Below are 20936 nucleotides of genomic sequence, written 5' to 3' on the forward strand. Positions count from 1 at the left end.
GAACCCACAGTCCAGGTCAATTGGGAGGTTTTGGGGGGAACCCAGGCCCGCCCTCTACTCCAGGTTCCAGCCCAGGGCCCTGTGGACTGCAGCTGTCTATAATGCCTCCTGTAACAGCTGCATGACAGCTACAACTCCCTGGGCTACTTCCTCATGGCCTCCTCTAAACACCTTCCTTATTCTCACCACAGGACCTTCCTCCTGGTGTCTGATAACGCTTGTGTTCCTCAGTCCTCCAGCAGCACACCCTCTCACTCTCAACTCCTTGTGCCTCTTGCTCCCAGCTCCTCACACTCGCACCACAAACTGAAGTGAGCTCCTTTTAAAACCCAGGTGCCCTGATTAGCCTGCCTTAATTGATTCTAGCAGCAGCTTCTTAATTGGCTCCAGGTGTCCTAATTAGCCTGCCTGCCTTAACTGGTTCTAGCAGGTTCCTGATTACTCTAGTGCAGCCCCTGCTCTGGTCACTCAGGGAACAGAAAACTACTCATCCAGTGACCAGTATATTTGCCCTCTACCAGACTCCTGTACCCCACTGGTCTGGGTCTGTCACAGTACCAAAAAGCCAGGGAGGCGAACGGGCGCTCTGGGTCACAGCCCCATACATTCTGCTTCTACCATGAGCTGCATGCAATTATGGGAGGTGACGCCACCACTACCCCACCACTGTCCGTGGACACCTGCAAGGGGGGAGTTGCACGGAGTGAGGAGGAGGACCGTGCACAGGCGGCAAGTGGGGAATCCGTTTTCCCCCCTAGCCAGGAACTATTCTTAACGCTGGAGCCAATAGCCTCCCCCCACTCCCAAGGCAGACTCCCGGACCATGACCCTGGAGAAGGTACTTCTGGTGAGTGAAAGCCTGATTGGAGCCATGCGGTGGGGAAACCCCGCTGTGCTGGGCTGTTCGCGTTTAGTTTAAAGGGCTCATCCCTGCTCAGAGCCTCATCGGAGCCGTGCGCAGGGGAGGGAAGGGTGGGGATGTTGTGTGAAGCGATCATCCCAGAGAGCCCGCAGGCCCTCCTTTTATATGGCAAACCCACCAGGCATTGCTTGCTAGGGGAAAGGGGGCCCATCAATTTGAAAACATTGAAATGAATGTAGAAGAAGCAGAACCTGCGTGCCCCTAGGCTGCCTGCAAGCTGAATTCTGTTGCCCGGCCGTGTGTGATGGCTTACTCACACCAAAGTGTCCCCTTTGTTCTCTGAAATGTATCTTTTAAAATACTACCCTCCCTTTTTCTCCTCCTGCAGGTGCAAATGTTTCAACGTGGCCCCTATCTACTCTGTCCCAGAGGCTGGTCCAGATTAGAAGGCGGAAAAAATGAACTCGGGACGACATGTTCGCCAAGCTCATGCAGTCCTCCTGCACTGATAGGGCCCAACTGAATGCGTGGAGGCAAACAATTGCGGAGTCCCGTAAAGCATTATAGGAACATGAAGAGAGAAGGTACGCGCGCGATGAGAGCAGGCAGGATGCTATGATCAAGCTCATGGGGGAGCAAACTGACATGCTGTGCTGTATGGTGGAGCTAATGCGGGAAAGGCAGCAAGACCACAGACTGCCACTGCAGCCCCTGTATAACCGCCCTCCCTCCTTCCCAAGTTCCATAGCCTCCTCACCCAGACGCCCAAGAACACAAGGGGGGAGGCTACGGGGACCCACACACTCAACCCCAGAGGATCACCCAAGCAGCAGAAAGCTGGCATATGCGAACTTTTGATTTGGTTCCTGTACTTATCCTTCCCTCCTCCTCCTCCACCCCCCTAACCCAAAACCCCGCCCTCCCCTCTCAATGTGTTGTGCAACAAATAATAAAGAACAGTTTTTAAACAATTTAGACTTTATTTCCTTTCATATATATATATATAGGGGGCGGGTAACTTCAAGAGAAACAAACACAACTGTCACACCGTACCCTGGCCAGTCATGAAACTGGCTTTCAAAGCTTCTCTGATGTACAGCGCACCCTGCTGCGCTCTTCTAATTGCCCTGGTGTCTGGCTGTGCGAAATTGGCCGCCAGGCAAGTTGCCTCAACCTCCCACCCCGCCATAAACGTCTCCTCCCACCCCGCCATAAACGTCTCCTACTTACTCTCACAGATATTGTGGAGCACACAACAAGCAGCAATTACAATTGGAATACTGGTTGTGCTGAGATCTAACCGAGTCAGTAAACTGCGCCAGCGTGCTTTCAAACGTCCAAAAGCACATTCTACCATCATTCTGCACTTGCTCAGCCTATAGTTGAACTGTTCCTTATTACTGTCCAGGGTGCCTGTGTATGGCTTCATGAGCCATGGCATTAAGGGATAGGCTGGGTGTCCCTGAGGATACCTATAGGCATTTCAACATCCCCAACAGTAATTTTCTGGTCTGGGAAGTAAGTCCCTTCCTGCAGCTATTCAAACAGACCAGAGTTCCTGAAGATGCGAGCGTCATGCACCTTTCCCGGCCATCGCACGTTGATGTTGGTGAAACGTCCCTTGTGATCCACCAGTGCTTGCAGCAGCATTGAAAAAGTACCCCTTTCGGTTTATGTACTCGCTGGCTTGGTGCTCCAGTGCCAAGATAGACAGAACCCATATCCCTATCACCCCACCACAGTTAGGGAATCCCATTTCAACAAAGCCATCCACTATGACCTGCACAGTTCCCAGAGTCACTACCCTTGATATCAGCAGCTCTTTGATTGCGTTGGCTACTTGGATCACAGCAGCCCCCACAGTAGATTTGCCCACTCCAAATTGATGCCCGACTGACCGGTAGCTGTCTGGCGTTGCAAGCTTCTACAGGGCTATCGCTACTCGCTTCTCAACTGTGAGGGCTGCTCTCATTTTGGTGTCTTTGCGCTTCAGGGCAGGGGACAGCAAGTCACAAAGTTCCAAGAAAGTGGCCCTACGCATACGAAAGTTTTGCAGCCACTAGGAATCATCCCAGACCTACAACACTATGCGGTCCCACCAGTCTGTGCTTGTTTCCCGAGCCCAGAATCAGCGTTCCATGGCATGAACCTAACCCGATACCACCATGATCTCCCAATCGCCATATGCCATGCTTCTAGGAATGTCTGTGTCCATGTCCTCATCAGTATAGTAATCGCACTGTTGTCGCTTCCTTGCCCGGTTTTGCAGGTACTGCACATACTGCTGGATAATGCGTGAGGTATTTATAATGGTCAAAACTGCAGCGGAGATCTGAGCAGGCTCCATACTTGCCGCGCTATGGCGCCTGCACAGGTAATCCTGAAAAAAGGGCGTGAAACGTAGGAGAGCTGTTCGGTTCAAGATGGCTGATAAAGGCGGTAAATGGTTGTCTTCTGTAGCTTTCTTGGATTCGGGAAGCTTGCTAGAGCTGCAAGAGCAGGAGAGCAGAGTTTGCAGCGGAAGCGTGAGTAGAGTTTGCGGCAGAAGCTGTGCGGTTCAATTCATGATGGCTGAAAAATGGCGGGGAATTGTTGCCTTCTGTAGCTTCCACGCGAGCCCAGGACAGACAACATGGAAAAATTAGCTAGCGATGCAAGAGCGGGAGAGCAGAGTTTGCGGCTGAAGCTGTGCTGCTCGGTTCACGGTAGCTGAAAAAAGGCGGGAAATGGTTAGATAAAAGAGTAGATAGAAAGACAAGAGGACATGCAAAGTGGATTCATAGTACCAGGAGACAGGCGGTGCACTGTACTGCACCATCTGCTGGCAGTATGGCGTCTGCCGTAGCTTTCACGGAGGGAGGAGCGAGTGACAGCACACACGCAGAAACACCCACGAGAATGTTTTTGCCCCATCATGCATTGGGAGCTTAACCCACTATTCCAATGGGCGGCGGGAACTGTGGGATAGCTTCCCACAGTGCACCGCTCCGACAGTCGATGCTAGCCTTGTTACTGTGGATGCACTCCGGCGAATTCACACATTTTAGTGGGGGGACACAACACCAAATGTATAAAATGGCTTCCGAAAATTCGAATAGAATAAGTTCGAATTAATTTCATACAGCAGACATACCCTAAGTAAGGTTATGTCTGCACTACAGCTTATGGCAGCATAACTTACATTGCTCAGGGGGGTGAATAAATACCTCCCGGAACGACATAACTTACACTGACATAGCGCTGTACACATCGGCGCTTATGTCAGTGGGAGAGCTTCTCCCGCTGACGTAGCTTCTGCCACTTGTGGGGGCTGGAGAAGTTAAGCTGATGGGACAGCTTTCTCCCGTTGGCTGAGAGAAGCTATATTAGAGAGCTTACAGAGGCGCAGCTGCATCGCTGTAAATTCTCTACTGTAGCCAAGCCCTGGCTCAGAGGTGGTAAAGAAAATGTTAAAAAGCTTCTTGCCATGACTCCAGCTGTTGGCATTTTAAATTCCATGTGAAAGAAGTAGTTAGTATACAGCTAAACTGTGCAAGTCAAACCAAAAATACTGGATAAGGTATATGAGTAACAATGTATCACAAAGCAGTCTTCAGATGCATTTTTTCCCCAATATTAAGCTCTATTTACATAGTCAAAATAACAGTAAGAGAATGGGTATGAAAGTTGATTGGTAACACATGATTTTTAACCAGGCTGGTAACACAGTTCAGCACAACTTACACAGATGGGAGTAAACTGTAGTAGTCCACTTTGGCAGCTGCCATTGGTTAATTCTGACTTTTGTGTATTGGTGGGAGCTAAAAGGAGGTTCCTTGCTTAGGAGGAACTTTTTTTTTTTTTTTAAATGAAGATGTAGAATGTGCAAAGCTTTTCTCATTATGCAACTCCTGGATTACCTATTGTTTTTTTTTCCTGCAAAAGTTGCTATTTTCCTTTTAACAGGGTTTTACAGAAAAATCTAGCCAAACAGAAACGTACTTTCCTACCTGCTCATTTCACTTTACTAAAAATTTGCAGCTGCCACTTTCTCCCAATACAGCTGTAGTTGCAAAGCTGCCACTAGCCAGGCAGAGGATGGTCTTCCTCATCATGGAATTCTGATACCATAGGGGTGGGGTATTCACTTTTAAAAAGTTTGTCTGCCAAATCCACCAAGGAGGATGGGGCTAGCAGAACTTGAGAAGTCTCACATTAAGTGGGCAAAGTATACACCAAGTATTAATTTTTAATGCAGAACTATGTGTATGTGAAAGCAATAGCTACTGAATTAAAACATCTATTCTAAGATATCTTTTGAATATAGGACCAGCTCTTGTAAATTTCCATTACTGGAGTAAGAAGCCCAGTTCTGCCCACACTTAAGATTGCCACTGTTTCTCTATAGGATTGTAGGGAGTTAAACAGAATATGCTCATAGCCCCTACAGACGGATTTTTTATTTGTAAAAGGGATGCCTTTAGTTGGAGAAGATACAGTAAATGTAGACTTAGTAACTAAACAGCCAGCTTTTGGAGAGGCTTCTGGGTTCAATAGACATTACAATTTATAATCTAGCATCTTAGTGAGAAGCGACCCAAATAATGAAAAACTGTCACCCAGCATCTCCAACAATTCTTGACATAGCCATAGGACTTCCCATTTCTTAGAGGAATAGTTCTGATTGTCCACAGACAAGTCAGTCAGGGAAATAGTGAGCCAGGGATACTTCCTCAAGCTGCCATCTCCACCCCATCTTTTTCATCAAGTCATCCAGTTCCAATAACCCCATAAAACAATCTGATACAAACAGAAATCTCTCATCTTCTGAATAGGGGAGTGATAAAATTCTGTCAGAAGAAAGGTTTTCAGGGCTCTCCTCCATCTTCATTGTACAGAAGTGCATGGGGGTTGGGGATATCAGAGCCATTTTTGACCCCAATAGTCTCAATAAATGGATGAAGAATATGAAGCATAGCTGAAGCCCCTGACCTCTACCATGCCATCCCCTGTACTAGAACTTCTCGACCTCAGCGGACGTATATTCTCAGCTGATAGTACCACCTTAGACTTATGAGAATCACCTACAGCAGGAAACTTTATCACTACTGAACATTCCCATTTAGCCTGTCCTTGGCCCCCAGGATTTTTACAGAGATGGTGGTGGTGGTGGTAATAGCAAGACTAGGTTCCAGGGAATTACCGGTAACCTGAACCCCTTCCTGGATGATATCCTGATCAGAGCTCAATCGCAGTCAATGGCACACAGGGCCACATATCTCCTCCAGGCTCAGCTTCATCATGAGTGCGAAGAAAAGTTCTCTGGTTCCATCCAGTAATTTATTTTTTTTCTCCAGAACTGTAGGAACCATACCATAGTCCTATATCTACAACTGCTAGGACTCCTGGTGTCATGCACTAGGATCATTCATGAGTATAATCACACATCACAGTCTTCAAGGCTTCGTACCAAAGGTGTGGGACCACTCCCCAGAACACATGAAAGATCAAGTACGGGTTCCAACACAGATGTTCAACTCTTTACAATGGCTGTCAGCCTACGACAATGTCACAAAGGCATGGCCATCTGCCGTCAAGATTCTATAGTCCAATTTCTCGCAATGAACATCAGCCTGGAGGGCAGCACAGACCCAAACAGCCCAGGGCCTCGGGAACAAGGAAGAAAGGGTTCACAGCATAAACCTCCCAGAGCTGAGTTTTCAAAGCAGGCCTGCAAAGGTTCCAGCCCACCTTAAGGGGGAACCACATGCTGGTTCAAGCAGACAAGATGACTGCAGTCACATTTACACAGCCAAGGGGAACAAGAAGTCACACGCAGAAGCAACGGCCATAATGAGGTGGGCAGAACAGTTCCTCCTTTCCCCACTGAGCAATCCATATTATAGCAGAACTGAACCAAAAGCAGACTGGCTCAACAGACACAGGGTCAACAACTCAGAGTGGTGCCTCAAGGAGGAGGTTTTCAAGCTCATTGTTCAGACATTCGGTCTTCCTTCAACCAACCTATTTGGGAATCGTATGAACACTAAGAGGCCAAAATACTTCACAAGGGCAGCAGACTCCAGCTGCATGGTGACAGATGCCATATTGCACAGTTGGCTGCAGAGCCTACTTTACAAGTTTCCACCCTTTCCCGTACTGTGGAAGGTGGTTGAGAAAACAAAATGAGGACGGGCGATAGTGATACTGATAACTCCCCATTGGTCGAGGAGACTGGCTCTCAGAATGGATAGAGCTGATATTGGAGCCCCACTGGAAACAGGACATCCTCTCTCAAGGTCCTTTTCATCTAGACCCAAAGCGGCTTCAGCTAAGCTTGCATATTGAGAGGGAACCACTAGTGACTAGAAGGTCTTAGTCTGTCCTTCATAGTCATTAAGATATTGCTTTCGTCTAGGAGAATATAGATACTAAAAGTGTATTCCTCTGTCTGGTCCAGATTCAACAACTGGTGCCAAGAGCACAGTGCAAATCCCAGAAGTCTGTAATTCCAACCATTCTGGATTTTCTTCAAGAAGGCTTAGACAGATGCCTTCAGCCCAGTACCATTATTTGTCAGGTGTCTGTTAGTAGTGTGCAATTGCAGGATCCTCTGGCTCCCTGGCAGACAATCCACATCTAGCCAGATTCCTTCAAGCAGTACAAAGCTAGATCATCAGTCAGACCACTCTTCCCAAAATGGGACCTTCCACTAGTTTTAAAGGTTCTGACAAGTCATCTCTTTGAGCCTCTGACTTCAGTGTTGGCCTATTTATCCATTAAGATTTGTTTCTTAGTAGCTGTTATGTCCACCAAGCAAGTGTCTGAGCTGGCAGCCTTATCTAGACAGGAGCCTTACTGCATGATCCATGAGGACAAGGTGGTGCTCAGGACACCAGAATCCTTTCTTCCGAAGACATATACTTCCTTCGTTCTATCCAAAACCATAACATCCAACTGAAAAGGAGTGGCATACCTTAGAGGTCAGAAGAGTGTTGACACACTCTCTCAGGTGTACAGAAGCCACAAGATCAGGCTCCCTGGTTGTATTCTTTCACCTGAAATGCCAGGGAATCAGAACTTCCAAGTTCTCTGTTGCTAGGTGGACTATATATTGTGGAAGCCTACAGATCATTAGAGGTTCCTGTCCCAGAAGGGATGAAGGTATGCTCCAGGACATTCTGAGCAACCTCATAGTTGGAACAAGCAAGTGTGTCACCAGTGAAAATTTGCAAAGTGGCCACTTGGTCTACAGCTAACACCTTCTTTAAGCACAAGATCGATCTTCTGTCTTCAGAGGACCTGCAGGAAGGTGCTGCAGTTGCTGGCCCAGAGATAAGCGAGCTCACAGAAAAAGTGGAGTGTTTCTTTTCTGACAAACTTTTGCTTCATAACCCTCCCTAAATCTGTTCGCTCACTTGTACCAGATACCCAGAATTGCGGGAGATGCTGGGCTGCAGAATGGAAAATTTCTTTTCTTTTCTGCTAGCAGTCTCTCCCACAATTCTATCCTCCCTGGATGGCTCATGAGTCAGGTATTAAGTGGAATTGTTATCATGTGACTGTCTTCCTTGGTCTAATGTATATAGTCATTATCATCATCTCTGGAATATTTGTTAAAGATGTTATGCAAATTTTACAGCTTGATAACTCATCTGGCTAAAAGCAGGAGTGGGGTGGAGGGGGTGACCAGACAATGCCATGCCAAAACACTGATTTGTCTCTGTGAGCTACAGAGAGGGGAAAGCAACCCAGATGTCCAGAATTGAGGGAGATGCTGCTAGCAGAAAGGAAATTATGTATAAGTTTTCCATTCCTATGCATGGAGCAGGTAGGATTCACTGCAGGCAAGAGTCTCAACCTGACCCTACCCTTTGCTCTGTTGCATCATTTCCAAAATTACCCAGATGATTGGCTAGGCTGGTCCTGAAAGGCACCTGCTTGCTCACTGGCTAATTTACTAAGTTAAGTGCAGTGTAGATGTTTGGGCTGGAGCTCAAGTTCTGGGACCCAGCCTGAATGTCTACACCACCATTAAACACACCCTTAGCCTAAGCTCCATGAGCCTGAGTCAGCTGGCATGGGCCAGCTGTGGGTTTTTAAGGGCAGTATAGGTATAACCTAAAGGGCTGACAGAGCTACAACTTACACACAGTGGCAGACTAAGTGTCACATAGGGGCAAGGCTAATTATTTCCAGCTCTCAACAGTGGGATTGTTTCGTTTTCACACTCTTTTGGAAGTTATGCCTGTGTTTGAGTTTGGACTAGTGCAGTGCTGCACTTTATCTAGGACTGCCTAAGAAAGTTATCCATAATCTGCAGCTTGCACAGAGCACAGCAGAAGGATTGTACCTACCACCATCTGCTGCTTCACAGGTGGTGTCCAAGTGGAAGAGAATTAAAATCCAAAAACTAGGTACTCTAGTATCTAGACAAGGGAATTAACTGGACACACATCAAAAGCCAGGAGCTAATGAAAACAGCAAATGGCTCTTGCGAGGGCAAAAATACCATGAACCACACAAGAGCAGATACCCAAGTAAAAATAATATAGACTGTCAACTTTACTGAACAGCTAAAGCCAATAAAGATTTATTCAAACCATTACAGGCACTTGTAGCATGAATGTTTCAGCTTGAATAGTGCATATACTGTATTTGCAGACTTATTGGAATTTTCATTGCTCTTCATGAAGAAGGGCCCAACTCTGCAGAGTTTACACTTCAAATGAACTCATTAGCCTGCAGTGTTAACTTTAGAGCAGCTACCCACAGTGCAACTTGGTAGATAAACGAATTGCATAGCTGGGCCTTGCAAATCTCTGTTCAATACAAGAAAATATAAACCGCTTCAGTGTGTTTTTTTAAATGTGAGAACTAATAAAATATTGTCTTCAGAGCAGTCATCTATTGAAATAAGAGACCAAAATAATTAGGTTTTATATATATATGTATATATATATATATCTATATATAATTTAAAACTATTCTGTACCAGTACAATATATTAATTTTACAAATGTAAAATTTATCAGCTGTTAAAGCATTTGCAAAACCACACATCCTACTGTAGCTTTATTGCACAATATCTATGAAAATATTAATTTTTAAATTAGAAAACAAATGCTTTCAATATAGAAGAGACAATCTGATTGAAAGACAGTAAGAAAATCTACTCAGAAAATAACAAACTTTCACAGGATACCAAGCTCAACAGATGCCTCTGTAGGCCCAGTTTACAATACAGTTTATAGTCAGTACTGGATGCTTTAATACAATTCTAGTATTGTACCTTTATAGTTACAAATCTAAATGTAATTCAGACTGGTTTCAGATATTAAGCATTGAGGCAATTCTAATGTTAACATTTTGAATACCTTTAGTACCACAATAGCTACTTCCAACTAATTTCTGGCATCTACTTGTCGAATAGAATTGTGATTTAACACTGCACAGGTATTTTGCAAGAATATGTTTCGTCACAACTCAGTTATTTTCAACCTGATAACTACTGCACTTTACCATGTAACATCTGTACATATAAAAACACCAAGTTAAAGTTGAGGCTTCACAAAACCAGTTTATAAATTTCAATTATAAAATTAATGTCAAGTGACAATTTCTTTTTTGGCCTGTATTAATCTCTCTATTAGAAAGGTAAGAGTACCTCCTATATGTAGTGTAAGCAGTAGTACACAGAAGTGCTTGATTTGATACTTAATGATGTATTAACATGAGCTGTGTAACTTTTTAAATATACTCCTGGGTCTAAATATCATTATAATTAATAAAATGTTTACAGTAGAACTTGGTAGAAAATCCAGTTTACCACATAGGCAAATACATAAACTAGAGGCTGTGATATGGTAACATTTTTGTATGTACTTAAGCAACTGTCTTCATGATCTGTGTCTGAAACTCTAAAGAATGTATCAATTAAACGACCAGGAAATGGAATGGTTCACTGAAGTACATCAAAAACATATCCCTACTAAAGTAAAGTATGTGACTATAGTATATGCCTACTACAATTTTTGAGTTATTTGGGGAACTTATGTCCTGCATAAGCAAAGTCAATATGATTTTTTTTAAATAGTGGTTATGAAATCACAAGTTATTTGCAGGTAGATATTTATCAAAAACCAAATCCATAGAAAAGTTTGCATCTATATAGGATTTTTTCCTAAAGATTCAAAGCAGTTCCTTTCCAGAATAAGTTGCTTTTCTCTCATAGTGTCTCAACTAGCTGACTGTTTCTTTTAAAAAATAATATATATAAAGGACTCTACAATGAAACGTAGAGACAAAACATATTTCAGTGCCTCTTAAATTGTAATTTTCCCTTAATGTTTTGTTTTTACTGGAAAAAAATAAAACTTCTTCAAATATATACTGCATTAGATAAGCTAAAACATTCATTGTATGGGAATTTCTGATTCCAAATCCCCAAACATGTGCAAATTCCCATATGAAAGTTTTGGGGATATCCAATAAAAAGCCTATTCTTGACCATACTGCAAATATGTATGCAAAAGACGTTTTAAAGTAATGTTAAATACATTATAAAGCTTCATTTTAATAAAATAAACATTTTCTGTAACTTCAGTATAATACATGTTTGCAAAACTAAAAGGGTTTTTAAAAGTGCTAGTTAAAATACACAGAGGTTTTTTTGAACATATATGTATTAAGTCCCAAATCTACATGAAGGTGAATAGCATACTGTGCCTATAAATTAGGCACACTGATTGGTTGAAAGAAACAACGGTCACTTGTCAATTAATCCAGCTTCTTTAATTTTCGTGTAGAAGAATTTCTCCAATATATTGGCACATTTGTAGTATTCACTCTCAGGGGGGTTGTACTCTCTGCAATTTGTAAAGACCCGCTGCAAGTCTGCCATGAATAATTTCTTAGACACGTAGTACCTATTCTTGAGTCGTTCACTCATGGTTTTCAGATCTGTACAGGAAAAAAAAGATTAGCAATCTGATTCCTATAATACTAAAGACATATACAGTGCTTGGGATACACAATCTTTGTCATCAGCTCATTTTTTTTAATGGAAAATTACTTATTCTTAATTACTTTTATTCCCTTAGGGCCTGATCCTGCTCTCATTGAAGTCAATAGCAAAACTGAATAGTAGTGAAGGATCAAGCCCTATGTCACATAAGCATCTTTGCCACTAACAATGAATGCAATTCTGCAGCACCTAAAATGTCTCAATTTAAAGATTAAGGCATACTTGCTGTTCTCCTGATACTCGTTTGTCTCTGTAAGGCCCTGATCCTATAAGGCGTTGAGTCTCCTCAACCTCAGAAGTTGAGCTCACCACCTTGAAGGATGAGGCCCTAGAGTATGTGAATAAAAAGTTCAAACTGCCATGTAATTTCTAGCTATCTGCATTAACAAAAACAGCATCAGGTTAATCAACATAGGCCATTCAGTTTGAATACAGCAAAGAATGCACATCTCTCTATTACATATGGCAAGTAAAAGTGCATAGAAGTAATATACTATGCACAGAGTAAATCACTAACGCTATTTTATATTTTAATGAAGAGGAAAACCAAGTAAAATATACAGGGTTTTTATGAAACAAGATTTCTGTTTTTCAGCAATCTAAGCAAGTGTATTTTACCATCTACTGTTCAGCAGCTTTGAAACAAAGTGACGAAAGTCCTCCACTATTTTTGCTCACAATACACATCAATGAACTCAACACACATCTAGACCTTGCAATCCATAGTTCTACACTAGGTCTTGTTAAAACCTTGTTTCTATTTTGGAGGTGCTAGTACTGGATATAAAAATTCTGAGGTAGTGACATGCTTTCTGTGTGCATTGGCATAACCAGATGGCCAGAATGCTTTTCCAGTTCACAGCTATATCATAGCAGTGCTGGAGCCCAGGCTCTAGAAACATGAAAGAGAAAAAAAAATTTTTAATAAAATATCTAATCAGTGCACCAGAAAAAAAATCTTACTCATTGCCAAGGACCACACAATCCACTGCTCACAGTGGAGATCCTGGCACGTTCACTGTAAAGCCATGAGATCCCTAAAGAAGAATGCACAGCTCCAAAAATGACATTCGTGTCTCCGTTACAGTGGAGTGATAGTATCAGACCCCGCAGAAATAAAGATACTATGAGCTTTTTTCACCCATCCTTCTGCCATTGATCTGCAAAAAAGATGACTCTCCAAACAAGAGACAAGCCCTACATAAATTACGACTAACGTGAAATTCTTTCAGAAAAGAAGAATAGGTATGCTGAGTACCCACAAATAGCCATTCTGCCATTTGCTAGTTTTGTTGCACAGCATTCTACAAAAGAAACAGCTAACAGACACTCATGCTTCCACCTATGAATAGCAATGAGGCAAAAAACTCAGTAACAGCTACTATAAAGGAAAAGGCTTATCCACTTCCTGTCATGTTGTACCTCCAACAACCTGGAACACTCTGCATTTATCTAGCACCTAACAACTGTGGGCTTTCTGTCCTGTGCTCATTTTGGGGGCTAATTCTTGAGATCCTGACTCAGTTCTCACAAAGGCAAGCTCCTACTGACTTTAGCAGAATGTAAATCAACCATACAGGTAAGCAAACTATTTAATTGTCTCTCTGACAGTAATCCAGCAACACTTTCATCTCCATTTTTACCATTGTTTTCTTCATTAAATGAGTAAATCTGACCAAATATCAGTAATTAATGGACATCTTCTTCCATATATTAAAAATGAGTGAAGTCATTAAAACACTGGTTCTTTATCTGAGTATACAGTCAACATTTTCATCCCAATTCCTCGCAGGTTTTTTCCCTCCCAATTAGGTATAACAATATTTGTACAGTCTGCATGTAACAAACACAAAGCAACCATTGAGCTATGATTTCGTGTCTCTTTTTCTGGAGCAATCCACAAATAACTAAAGCACACATCAGTTTAGGGAGAAGTTTACAAATCAAGTTTAGCAACATTTTGAAAGTCCTTGATTTGTATGTTTTATTTAGTTGAATATAATGAAATATCCACCTAAATAAAACATACAAATCAAGGAGAAAAGAGAGAGAGGAATAAAAATTGCTGACACAGACTTCCTGGCTGCGAAAGAATCTCTGCTGAATCTCTATTTTAATTTTTATGAAATGCATTATTTAATCAATGGCACAAACATGTATTTAGATTGTAGAAAAAATTAATGCAGACACACGTGAATACACACACACACCCCTACACAAATTAGGTGTACCTTTCAGATTTCTGTCAAATTGCTATTTGGGCCACAGTTCTGCCTATGTCAAAACAGAGCTGCATAGCATTTTTAAGTTCCAGATAGATCCCCAAAGGCCCTTAAATCTAGTTTGTGAAGGAAGACCATGAATGTTATTGGCAGTGGGGAAAATACCAGTAGGATGATGTCAGACCTCAGCTTTCTACTACTGGAAAGAAATTCACATAATGAAAAACCACTTTCTTAGTGGCAAATGTACTGTAAGAAAAAAGAGAAAAACAGCCACTAGAATGTGTAAGTCATTGACTCTAGAAGCCAAAGCCACTGTCAAAAGTAATAAAACACTGACGAAGTGGGTATTCACCCACGAAAGCTTATGCTCCAATACATCTGTTAGTCTTAAAGGTGCCACAGGACCCTCTGTTGCTTTTTACAGATCCAGATTAACACGGCTACCCCCGATACAAAACATTTTATGTAAGTCAATTCTACCAGTGACCCCAAATTTACAAGCAGATACTGTGCACAATAAGTAGGAATATGCAAAAATGTAACACAAAAGTATGCCACTATGTTCGTTACACCAAACTGAGGACATTTCAGCATGTAAACGGGTAAGTGAGTGTGGGAAGGGAACTGAAGCATGAAAGCAATGTGTTACCACCACAGGAGTTTGGAGCAGCGTTAGGGCTCTTTTCTGGGCCTTGAGTATACGTATTTGGAGAAATGAAGGGAACACTATGTTTCTTACATGGAATACTGGCAGCACTGAACCTTGAGTTCACAAAAACTAGGAATCGTGTAGTATACGCCAGCTGCATACAAGTCAAGCCCTTCCCACTCTGGAGACTCAGACCTTGTCAGACAAAAGTTGAACTGATTTATCAGTAAATGTGTTTAGAAACAGATTTAGTTAGATTAATGTAATCCCCTTCTGAGGGCACTCTTAAATCAGATTAAGAGTATTTTGTATCGATTTAGCTAAAGTTGATTGCTTGCTGACATTAGCTTAGGTTATGTCTACACTTAAACCATTACAGAGGAACAGCTGCAGCACTGCTGTGTAGCCACTCACATCAGCAAACGGTGGGGTTCTCCTGTCACTGTTGTTAATTCACCTTCCCGAGAGTGGCAGCTGGGTGAACGAAAGAATTCTTCAGCTGACCTAGCACAGTCTACACTGGGAGTTAGGTGGGCTTAACTACATTGCTCAGGGGTGTGGATTTTTCACACCCGAGTGACGTAGTTGGGTCGACTTAACTTTTTAGTGTGGACCTGGCCTAAGACTACATATGACACTCTTAAACCAATTTAAGAGGGTCTAACACACGGCCTTGCACTGATGTAGCTAAATCTGTCTAAACTGATTTAGTTAAATCAGCGCAACTTGTGTGTGCAGGCCTGGCCATAGCACAGTGAAATGTAGGCCTCAAGCTAATTTCATGCTCTGCTCACATGGGGATGATTTGTACCTTTAGGATTCAGACTGATTTGGGGGAAAACATAAATGGTATTAATTCTACAAAGGATGCATATAGAAAAAGATTAACAGGTTGTACTAGTTTAACCATAACACTCTTTTGTTTTATGGAATCAAACAGTATAATCTAGCTCCAACAGTTGGGTAGATTCTTCCCATTCATCTGACAGGAACGTTATCCTCAAAGCCTAGCTATGGCCAGCAAAACTAGACGTGTCTTCCATTTAGTCATGCACCCTGGACTACCACAGGTGAAAAGAAAAAAAATTAAATGAAATAAGAAGGCACCATTTAGAAACGATAAAGTTTAGAAAAATAAGTAGCTGCAAAAGCACTCGGAATATCAGTGGAAACCCAGATAAACCCGGGCAAGTTATCCATCTTTGGGACTACTTTCGGAGAAAACCTGCCTTTGGATGTAGTCAGAAAACCTATGGCTATACACCCATAAAATGTGTTGCAATTTAGGCTGCATGGGAACTTTTTAAAAATAAAACATTATTATGGGTGTTTTATGTTTGATAACGCAAGGATGTAGAAATCTGGCAAAACACATTCATCCCACACAAGAAAAACACAAAGCTGAGGGCTGTTTATCTTTTATCATTGTTGATATGTTCAATCACATGAAGATTTTTTTAAAGTGTCAGTATATTGGCAGTCAGGAGGACAGTACAATGTGCAGGCTCACAAATCAAAAACTCTGAGCTTTCAGTTGTTTGGTGTTGGATGATCTAGTTGAGACGATAAACTTATCTTCACCTTAAAATGAAGGCTGACAGAGATTGTTTGTTTATTTTATCCACAGCACGGAACATTTAAAAAAATGAAGGATAATATTTATCCAATCCAGGCAGTAAGTGTTCTTTATAGTCTTTATAATCACCACTTACTGTTCTGAGTAAATGGTGGCCTAAACTCTGTGCACAAAGCAGGTTCATAATATTCAGCCATATGGCAATATGGCATTCATTTTCTTCACTGAGAAGAGAAAATGAAATACCTTTGCTTTAAGAGGATACTGCAAGGTGATTATTATTTTATACAAATACATATACTTCCTATATGGCAAGGATTAGTTATGTACAATAATCATTAAGGCAGAATGGTGGGTATGTTCCTAGTAACTAATCGAGGACTCCACAGAAAAGCTATGTATTGCATCTCTACTCTTTAGAATGACCGCACCACACCTTAAGCGTGTGGTGGCAGGGGCACTGTCTGGCTTGTTGGGGGAAGCACTATACCTCTTTAAGGGCGTTGCTGCAGATTCAGAGCATGTTAGCCTGGGCACGCTGACTCATCCCCCGCAGGTGACCAGAATGGGGGGAGAGTACATAGATGTAAGCCAAGCAGGAAAAGCTCTCTTATCTGGACCAGGCAGAGCAGCACCCACCCTCCCAGCCATAAAAGTGGTGAAATACCAAGTTTGGTTAGGATCTTTTGTGGGCACGGGGTGGCGGGAGGGCTGGGAAAGAATTTTTCCCTCACCACCAGATTGGTCAAGACAGAGTGGTGGGGGGGTTCACTTTCCCCACAGCACGTTCTTGGGGGGGGGGGGGACTTAGTTGAAGCAAGAATAGAACAGGAGTTAGGCTGTGATGTCACAACTCATTCTGTAAGCCTGGGGCGAACGTCCAGTGCACGTACTCTGCAGGGAAGGAATACAGTGATCAGATCTATGGTTTGGTAAAGGATTTGAAGGAGGTGTTTGTTAAAGGAGTGGAAACGGGGGTGCAGCAGAAGGGGAGGCGCCTATGACTGGCACGACAGGGAGCCAACCACTCCCCCCCTTGATAGCCCACTTTTACTCTCTGACTGGCATAGCAGGGAGCCAACACCCCCACCCCTTAGAGCCCACTTTAACCCTCATTCGTGGTGGGAGGATGGTAAGGACCCAGCAGCCAGTTGAAAGATGAAAGGGGGGGGGTGGCTGACAGAAGCCCCCCCACACACACCCTATGTAGATATTGAAATAGTCATAGAGTTACCTGCACTGTACACTTTTATCTGCTGGGTGCACCCAGCCAGTTAATAATAAAGTTGCAGCCTAAATTAAACCACATCCAGTGTTTCTTGTCCTTTCGGTGTAGCCGAACAGAGGGCTTTCTATGCCCTACAGACTGATTCACAGAGATACCGACAGTGGCCTCAATGAAGTTGTGTTTGTTCTCCGATCACAAGAGAAAATACCATGACTGGAAGCAGTAAGAGAGGGAGGAATGATTTGTAAGGCAATGAATGCAGAGTTTGATTCAGTTTTAGTTCTGTGGTGCCAGAAAGCAAATAAGCACTTGTTTAGAACAGGATGGAATCACTATATATAATTGTACAGCATAGCAAAGGCAAAGTAAAAATTCATTTTTTTCCCTCATTAGCAGTTGTGTTGCAATAGAAGCATGAACAATAGCTGGGCCATAGAAAACACACACAGTGATTTTCAAGATCTCAAAATAAAAATGTTGTAAGACTGGTTATGATAATTAGCACATGTGCTGAGCTTAAACTGAAACAAGCACTTGATTTAAATTTAAATTACAAGTTAAATGAGTGAGGAGGAGGGACGGACAGGAGGGCAGGGCATAGCTGGGGCCAAGTCAAGAGACCATCACTCTGTTGCCCTTCCTGCTGACCAGAAAAGTGGGGTAGAGGTGGGGGGGGGTGGGAGGAGGAGGAGGTATTTATACCCAGCCAGTTGCAGAGAAGCCCTCTTTTATGGTGGGTTGTTTTTTTTTGCCTTCCCCACAGCAGGTCTGGGACCCAGTGGGGCACAGGGGGTAGGTTATAATGTTGCAACCTGGTACATAAAACTTGCAGCAGATGCAGGAGTGCCGCCAGTCCCGCCCCGAAATGCCGCCCCCCCACAGAGGCGGTGGAAGGTCCCGCCGCCAAAATACCGCCGCGGTCGCCGCCCCCCAAATCGCAGCACCCTAGGCGACCGCCTAGGTTGCCTAATGGGTTGCGCCGGCCCTGAGCAGATGTCCAGTGCAGGTAATCAGTATGGAAGGGACACAGTTACTGGATAAATTGGACTAGAAGAGGGTTTGAAGGAAAGCATCCCTTAAGGGAGCTGAGGAAGGGGGTTTGAGGCTCCTTTGTCTTGCATATCTTGACCTCCCTCCTTTCATAACTCCCCTTCACCTCAGGTGAGGGGAGAGTGGAGAGGTCCCAGCAGCATGATGCCTGGGTATTATGTGGAAATGACTAAGGAAAGAATGAGTGCACTGTACAATTTACTGCCGGGTACTCCCAGATATTTCAAATGAACGAAGTTTTGGCCTAATGGAACCACACCCATTGCCTCCTGTCTTTCTTCCTGCACAGCCGGACAATAGGACCTAGCCTTCTGAGTCACTTAGGTGAGTCTGGAAATTTTGTCTCTGGGTTTTTTAACAAGTTAGATAAAAATATACAACAAAATATGCAATGGCAAATTACCCTTCATGTGAGATCATATCTTCACAGGTCTCTTAACCCATATAGTCAGCTAAAAGGTGCTGGGATAGACCCGGTTAAGAGGTTGCTGGGATCCTCTCAGGTACTGTAATATTTTGTGTTTTCTTACAGGAGTGCATAATATAGATGCTTCACTGAGGTTACAAGCTATTCATACATTTCAACTGATAGCAATATATTTTTGCCACTGCTGAGTTGCAAACTATCGCACTGCAAGCAATACATTAGAAAATGTTTGTAACAATAAATCTTGATGATTATACTTGTCTCACATGTCTCCAGCTAGAGAGATCTTTAAGTTTATACTTTAAAAATGTTAATGGCATTACCCATGGGAAACCTTATAACTTCATAATATCCAGGAGCTTCTGTTCTCTTCACAGGTTCCATGAAGGGCCAAGCGCTTTGATGGCTCTTTGGTAAAGAAAAAAGTAAGGTATCTAATATGGAAACTCCATATTGGAAATCATTTCAAAATCTTTAAAGTAGGTAAACTAAAACTAATACCCACCTTCACCTGCTGCAGGATGGTTTTTAATGTGCTGTAAAGCTGATCTGGATCTTTGGGTTCTTTACTTGAAAGAAAATATTAACAAAGAAGATAAGCTTTATCTCTTATGTTCATTTTCTACAATGCTACACCTTACATAAGAGCAACTCACAAATTTAAAACATTTTATCATTAATGGAAAAATAAGACCCAAGAGCTATTCTATAGCAGATTCCTTATCTCCGTTTTGTGATAGATGAAAAGAAATATTTCAAAGTTACTCAGTTTAGAGACGTTTGTTCTCAAAGGATTCCCAAACTGCTTCATCATTATCCTTTGTCCAAGCAGTACTTACCCTCTCTCTTTTCCACTTGGTTTCCAGCCAGTCTCTCCTGCACACCAACAAAATTAAACATTACATGAGAACTACTTCAGGTTGAAATTAATATGAATCTAAAATGTTAATAAAATTACAGTACTCCCTCAATAAAAAGCTTTCTAAAGACTAATCCTAATAAAACTACAGCACTCTAGCTCCCACCCAATCTAATTTCCTACATACCACACTCAAGTATGCTGTAACATGCTCTACAAGGAATGCACTGTTTTTTAAAAATTCTTTACCATCTTTTATCATTACATCCAGCCTCTTCTATGTAAAGAAAATAGATGTAAAAATGATTCAACACAATAATTTCCTATGGACATAAAATATATTACACAGACAACTGAAAAAATAATTGGTTGTAGCATTGTTGTGCACTGATTCAAATAAGTATCTATTTAATACAGAACTGTATTGCGGTCTAGGATTGTAAACGTAAGATGAACTCAGAGGGAAAATGCCGATTGCACTGTGAAGCAAAACAAAGGGGGCAGAATTAAATAAATGTATGTAGAGAAGCACTACACTAGAATACCTTAGGGAAGTCTCTAAGCCAGAAGTGAATAATGGTACTAGAAACAGATCCAGCCGGTCTTATATCAGATTAACAAACCTAGATAATTGAATCCTATTAAAAAGACAATACTTGGCAAATTCAAATTTCTCTAATCTTGGGCCTTGGCTGTTTTGATGTAGATCCGCATTTATAAAGGGAGGTTGGTACATACTAATTCCAGGAATGCTTTCTATAGGAATCTGTCGTACTCCATCTTTGAAGCAGGAAAGGCCAGGATAGACTTTTCGAATCTGCGCTTGTTTCCTTTCGATCAGCTTTTTAATGATCTGTAATAATATTGCAGAGAAGGCGGGGGAGACCGTTTTAGTTTTGAAAGTCAAGGAAAGTAGTTGACTGGCTCAAAGGCAAAGTGGTAGGACATTAAAGAAAACTGTGGCAGTGAGAAACATAACAGGACCCTGATCTCACAGAGTCCCATTAAAATCAGTGAGCATTTTGGGTGCATAAAGAACGCAGGATTGACCCCGT

At 42.4% G+C, this 20936-nt stretch overlaps 1 protein-coding gene across 1 annotated transcript in view; it reads right to left on the reverse strand.

The window, feature by feature from the left end:
- Positions 1–10470: 10470 nt before the first annotated feature.
- KAT2B (lysine acetyltransferase 2B) overlaps positions 10471–20936 on the reverse strand; it is a 61787-nt gene continuing 51321 nt past the window's right edge. The window contains exons 14-18 of the mRNA XM_065398809.1: positions 20620–20734; positions 19862–19898; positions 19528–19591; positions 19346–19430; positions 10471–11803 (exon numbers count right to left, since the gene is read on the reverse strand). Of these exons, the coding sequence (XP_065254881.1) occupies positions 11610–11803; positions 19346–19430; positions 19528–19591; positions 19862–19898; positions 20620–20734 (495 nt within the window). The 3' untranslated portion in view covers positions 10471–11609. The remainder of the gene's footprint in view (positions 11804–19345; positions 19431–19527; positions 19592–19861; positions 19899–20619; positions 20735–20936) is intronic.

Source organism: Emys orbicularis, chromosome 2 (assembly GCF_028017835.1).
Source record: "Emys orbicularis isolate rEmyOrb1 chromosome 2, rEmyOrb1.hap1, whole genome shotgun sequence".
NCBI lineage: Eukaryota > Metazoa > Chordata > Testudines > Emydidae > Emys > Emys orbicularis.